Source organism: Pseudoliparis swirei, chromosome 11 (genome assembly GCF_029220125.1).
Source record: "Pseudoliparis swirei isolate HS2019 ecotype Mariana Trench chromosome 11, NWPU_hadal_v1, whole genome shotgun sequence".
In the NCBI taxonomy this organism is placed as follows: Eukaryota; Metazoa; Chordata; class Actinopteri; order Perciformes; family Liparidae; genus Pseudoliparis; species Pseudoliparis swirei.
Genome location: NC_079398.1, coordinates 12,856,657 through 12,862,933, shown reverse-complemented (window position 1 = coordinate 12,862,933; position 6,277 = coordinate 12,856,657). Strand labels below are relative to the sequence as shown.

Here is a 6,277-nt window from a genome sequence, read left to right as displayed (position 1 = left end):
TATTTGCTGCTATATCGCGAATATTACAAAAGCTTTCAGCACCATAATTCAAGTCCATTCACCTCCCACCTGGGCAGCGCCTCCTGTGATGTAATGTAGAGCCAACATGTCAGCAGCTGTTTCAGATTAGAGACGGTTCTCTTCTCTGGTTATATAGTTCCCACACAAACATCCTTCAATTAACCATTTGGGGCATTTCAGTCATCAAGCTTCATTAGAAAATGAAAATAAGGTCAATAAAAACTAATTGGAGACTCTCACTGTGTTCAGCTAACTGAAAATGTCCCAACAGGAAGCTCGCTCGTCTCAACACGTCGTCACTGCGTATGAAACCCAAACCTGCAGGAAAGCGCTTTCTTCAAATAACCTTGTCCCACTTTAGTCAGATTCTTTGTTTTTCTCTTGAGGATTTACCTTTTCTTCCCACACCTGCATTTGTTACGACAGCTAACCGGGCCCCGAGCCCGAGATGAGAGCCCAAACTGAACCGACACTCTGAAGGGGACGTTGAAAGCACTGCTCTCCAGGCGTTATTCACAGATAAAATATTTATTTTTAAAACACTTCCATAAGAATGGGGCATTCACATTCATTGGTATGCTAGCATTAAAGGCAAGGTAGAGTTGAGAAGGTAAAGAATGAGTCGTTACTTCTTTATCGTACCTCAACAGGTACTTTAGGAGGTGGCAAACAAGAGTTTTACAAAAATATCAGCTGAATGTTCTGCCAACTCCTTTTTGTCTTACCTGTACAGTGTCAAGTATGCATGAATATAGAACTGTTTCAAAAGATAGAAAAGATGATATATATATATACGGGGCAAACATCAAAGGAAACATTGGGTTTTTAAACATTATTGCAGTTTAAATCATCAAGCAGCCAGACCTCAAAACACTTGTACATTCCCACATAAACCACAAGTTGGAATTTAAAAAAGGGAAAGACGACCAAAATCCAGGAGGTAACATCTAAAAGTCAGCGGAGTAAAAGTGGAGCGGTAGCACATCTTGTGTGTTTACTAATGGATCAAACAGTTCACGCCTTCACTCAAAAAGTAAGTTTGCCAAGTTGCACTGTACATAGTCAAACCTATCAATAAATTTAAAAAAACAACAGCATTAATTACATTAAAACCTCTACAGATAGAAAATAGTTCAAATATATCGGCAAATAATGCACTTTAGTGCACAAAATACAGCAAGTTTGGTTGTGAAGGTGTCCTTCCTGTTGGTTCATCTATTCTCAGGAAGACTGACGTCATCACGTTTAATAAGAGGGGACCTGAAGGTGTGTGGCTCTGTGACCTATGACCTCTGTGTGGACGCCTGCTGGCCGGCACACTGGGCCTCAGCATCTGCACACGACTCTCGATGCAATGTGGACGATTAACTTCAGGGACTGGGAGAAGAAGAAAAAATCTAATAAAAACTGCCTATCGGCTTGAGCTGCAGGGGAAATGGGATGAAGACGTCACTCAGACGGCTTGTGGGGAGAAGCTCAGAGACTCTAACGCTCCAACGCATCGGTACCTGGCGGATTCATCGCATTTCTTATCATTCACACAGAAATCGCCTCAAGGGAGAGAATCTGTCAGCCAATAGGCTTCATCAGATCAGTTAACCTAACGTGTTGCTCTCTCAGCGGCCCGGTTTCCCCTGACGAGCTTGACTTCAGGTCGTATCCTCCTCCTCCTACGAGGAGGAGGCACCTTCAGGCTCCGCGGCGCAGCCCTCCGCCGGTTCGTAGAAACAGTCTTCGTTCACGACCGAAGTCAGACTGTGCACGCTGAACTCTCTCTCCAGCAGCGCGTTGAGGTCGACGCCCCCCGCCGGAGCGTCAGCGTCCGTCTGGCTGTCCAGGGAGCGGCTGTGCGTCTTCAACAGGGTGCTCTGGCTCCTCCTGAAACTGCTGCTCTTCCTCTTCACCGCACCGAACTGTCCGCGTATCAGTCTGGGTTGGGTCTCCGGGGTGTCGCCGACGCTCTCGGGCTGAACGCAGGGAGCCGGCGCCGCCGCCGCCGCCGCGTCCTCGGACAGTTTGAGTTGGAGGAACTGAGCGTCGATGGCGCTCGTCGGGGAACTGCCGTCTCCGCTGCTCCTCCTGGCGACCCCTTCGCTGAAACCGTCGTCGTCCTCGTCACTTAAAATATCGGACTCCTTCGCGGAGGAGGAGGAGCGGGGTTGCGAGTTTGACCCGGGCGTCCGAGATGAGCTCTGCTGGACGGTGGCGGCGTGCGACTCGGAGGAGGCGCACGCCGCCGGAGGAGCGCCGGACGAACTGCAGGTCCCGCTGCTCCAGCTCCCCTCGTCAGAGTCCGGCCCCGGCTTGGGGTTCCCGGCCCGGGAGGAGAGATCTCCAAGCGGATGTTTGCACAACCAGGAAGCTCTGGTGGAACCTGCAACCAGCGAGGAGACGGGGGTCAGACGCAACAAAACAACACAAGCTCCGCCCCGTAAGCTTTTCCTGAAATACATTTATACTCCAGCTTTAAAACTGTGGGATGCCGACAAGTGAGGAGCAATCGCTCCTCGGCCCTCTGAGAACGGGTTGGAATAAGGAAACTTCCCAGCTGCTCACAGGTTCACACATGTTGACCAATGGAGTTCCGGGACTTTTCCATAACTTTTCCAGGACTTTAAACAAAATTTCCATGACCAAACATTTTGTGAAATCTCGGTGTGTGTACATGAAAAGTGAGAACATGTCGTATTTAAACTAACAATGAGAATTCCAAAGCATACAGCGTATATATATATATATATATATACACAGCGTAAATTAACACGTGAATATAAAACATTTACAGGACTTTTCCCAAAAAAACTTTTGGGATTTTTATTTTTTTCCAGGACTTTTCCAGGCCTGGAGTTTAATATTTTTAAATTCCAGGACTTTTCCAGGCTTTCCATAACCGTACGAACCCCGTACACCAAAAACAGTGTCACGTTTTATCCATAGATCAATAATCGCCGAACATAAGAACACGAAGGCGTTCCCCGAGTCTCGGAGCTCACCCAGCCTGACGGCGGAGGGCAAGGAGGTGCGCAGCGGGGCCGCTCCTCGCTCCTTGCCGCTCCTCTCCAGCGTGTCCTCGCTCTGCGCGTTCCTCCTCACGTTCTCCCGGAGGATGGAGCGGATGACCTTGATGATGTTGACCTTGTTCTCCGGCACGCTGGAGGGGGACCAGAACAGCGAGGTGAGCGCGCGGGCACCGTAAACCGGATGCCAGACGCTAAATATAGATTCATGGGATTAGAGAGAGAGAGAGAGTGCCATCGGGTCCCCGGGGAAATGGGCGAGGTAATTCATTTGGAGTGATCCCAATTTCACACGGTGTCACGGCACTTCCCGACGGGGTCAAGGGTCGCAGTGCGGCGACACCCCTGTGTAGACCGTTGTATTGGTACATGCTACACAGGATCCAGGGGGGGGAGGGGCTAAAATATGAGAATAAAAATGGCTTTAAAAGATTCAATGATTTAACTAAATATTTTTAAAGAAAGCTTTTTAAACCTTTGTATTCTCTGGTTTCAGCATGCGAGCTACTTAGAGCAGTCATTATGCTTCTCGAATGGTGAAGCAGGTTATGGATTAAATACGCTTGTTTTCCTCGAGTCTAATCAGGACCCACCCAGTTCACCAGATGTCCGCCTTGTGTGGCGGACATCTGGTTGAATGTCGGCTTGTTTACGTGTCTGAATGTATTGAGTTGTATTTCTCGCCCCGTTGGACTTCAGGGCCGAGCTCATTACTTTGACTACTTCAGTGTTATCACAGTCAATAGAAATGGTTGAAAATAATCCAACATCACACGTAACATTTAATAGACCTTAATTATCCTTTAAACTAGAACTACTTCCCTTTGGCAACGGGTCATGTTGTCATTCACATGCATGTCTGTTCAAAATGTCTTCATTTCATTATTTTACCGTATTACGGTTTTTTTTCTGCCAAATGTAAAGAAACTCCGACAAGACGTTCCTGAAATATTTAATTTCCGAGGATGAGACGGACTCGAACCCCAAAATCTAAATCCATTCATCATCAAGTACCGGTGGACGGTTACGCCAAGAAATCCCCCCCCCCCCCCCAGGTGTTCCTGAGATAATGTCTTCATGAGGATGGACCGTACCAACGGAGAACTCAGAAATAGAATAACCCGAGCAGACGCACAACAATCCCCGGAGTCGGGTGAGAAAGCCTCCGGGGTGCATGGATGCAGACCGGCATTAATCGTCACCGACTGCACCTGAAAGTTCCGTCTCTGACCTGCTGCACAGCTGGAAGACCGTCTCCGGTCGGCCCTCCACCTCGGAGCGGCAGTGGATCAGCTCCCAGATGCAGCTGCTTTCTGGGCCTGATCCTGGGAGAGAGGACATGAAGGGGAGGCTTTTAATCACACGCTCCAAATATGGTTTACGGCTTCAGAATGAGATAAGGAGGGAGGGAGGGAGGATAGATGCCAGAAGAGAGGGGTATGTGTGTGTGTGTGTGTGTGTGTGTGGGCAAGGAGAATGAGCTAAGGGGTTCTGTGTGCGGCGATATGAAGGGAGAGAGGGAACAAAAAGATTTAATAGATGTACTTTGTGAGTGATTTAGTGGGGCACTGGGCCGATGGGCCCGCCTCTCACCTGCAGTGTTTCCCAGTCTGACCTGCAGCGAGGAAAGAGGGATGAGCCAGCGGAACTTGAAGGGGTCCGAGTCTCCGTGAGAGAGCGCCGCGCGAGAGGTGGCCTGGGAAGAGGAGAGATACAAACGGCAAGTTTCACGACAAAGACTTCACGTTGGTGGCGTGCGACAGAAACGGTGCGTACCGTCTTCTTCTTCAGCTTGTTGTTCTCCCTGTAGACCAATATCACTGCTTTCTTGAACACTGGTGAGAGAGAGAACACATCGGAGGCTCAGTTCCTCCTGGGGGGAACGCGGCGGGAGGTGGAGTTTGAGAGGAAAACCAGTCAACGCCTTGAGTGGAAGTGGAGGGCAGGGAAAAAGAGGGAGAGGCATTGTCCCAGAATGCAACGGCGACATCGGCGGACTCACCAAACACGGTCATCTCGGGGTCCTTTCTCATGCGGCCCAGCGATGAATGCGGGTTGAGCCAGACCACCGAGGAATGCATGAGAAACTCTCCCATAGAAATCTCTGTGACCTGAGAGACACACAGCAGAGAGAAGGTCACCAGAAGGTCACCAGCAGGCGCACACACTCGGGTGACACACACCACGTATCCGTCTCTATGTGTGACGCCGTTTAAACAGGCAGCTCCCGGGACGCCCTCGTGAGCGTTCACTTTAAATATGTATTCTGCAGTCGCTTCCAACTCAATAATCCATTGATTCACGAACGTATTGGATCCCTAGAGGCGAGGCAGCCCCGTTGATCGGGATGAGCACCGAGGGTCGTCACGGCAACTTTAAACACACGTACCACGCTAAAGCCACGCGGCCCTACCTCTCTGTCGTGGCCGGTCTGCTCGGCGACCAGCTGGTCGAACACGCAGCCGTAATCCTCGTAGATCTTCTGCATCTCGTTGATGTGGCTGGCCACCTTCTCCATGGCTTTCAGGGCCTCTGCGGGGGCGGGGGGGGGCGACACCAGGATGAGGCGCTCACACGGATAAACATCCACGACCGTCGATGCGTCGCAGTAGCAGCTTCTGTTTACGCAACGTACGTGTGTGTGTGTGTGTGTGTGTGTGTGTGTGTGTGCGTTAACAAGCGACGCACAAACTCAAAATCGGCCGCTTAATGCTCGCAGGCGTCATAACATGTAAACAAGACACTGAAGTGACAAGTGTGAAGATGGGCCGTATTTAGAGCCCATCCTCCCCCATGTGTGTGTGTGTGTGTGTGTGTGCATGTCTCCTTACGGGTGAGGTGGTAGTGCTCCTCGCTGTCGGCGTCCGTGAGGGAGACCAGCTCCCGGAGCAGGAGGGGGTACTTGAGGACCCTCTGCACCGGTTTAATCAGGTAGGACTCCAGGGTGGAGGAGTGCTGCTTGGTGGGGTTCCTCGCATCCAGGAACTCCTTGAAGGTCCGATCCGTCTTAGCTGAAAACACACACACACACACACACACACACGCATACTGAATTAATCTGAATCTTTCAGGAGTTGATGGTCTTGGTTTTTGTGGTGTGTGTGTCTTGATGCTGCTGGTGAGAGAGATGTGTAGCCGGCTGCGTTGGGACGCCCTCCTTTGGGTCCGACATTGTCCCCGAGGGCCGGAGGAGAGCCATGGAGCATTAAGCCGCCTCCAGCAGGGGGTGGCGTCGGCTT

The 6,277-nt window shown here is 50.6% G+C and overlaps 1 protein-coding gene across 3 annotated transcripts in view; it reads right to left on the bottom strand.

Moving 5' to 3' along the window:
* Positions 1–529: 529 nt before the first annotated feature.
* The window catches only part of scaf8 (SR-related CTD-associated factor 8), a 115,424-nt gene continuing 109,676 nt past the window's right edge, over positions 530–6,277 (bottom strand). For all 3 annotated transcript variants that reach the window (XM_056427030.1, XM_056427032.1, XM_056427031.1), the window contains exons 20-27: positions 5,870–6,049; positions 5,452–5,570; positions 5,041–5,149; positions 4,815–4,873; positions 4,632–4,734; positions 4,270–4,363; positions 3,015–3,172; positions 530–2,395 (exon numbers count right to left, since the gene is read on the bottom strand). In XM_056427030.1, coding sequence (XP_056283005.1) covers positions 1,692–2,395; positions 3,015–3,172; positions 4,270–4,363; positions 4,632–4,734; positions 4,815–4,873; positions 5,041–5,149; positions 5,452–5,570; positions 5,870–6,049 — 1,526 coding nt within the window. In that variant the 3' untranslated portion in view covers positions 530–1,691. The remainder of the gene's footprint in view (positions 2,396–3,014; positions 3,173–4,269; positions 4,364–4,631; positions 4,735–4,814; positions 4,874–5,040; positions 5,150–5,451; positions 5,571–5,869; positions 6,050–6,277) is intronic.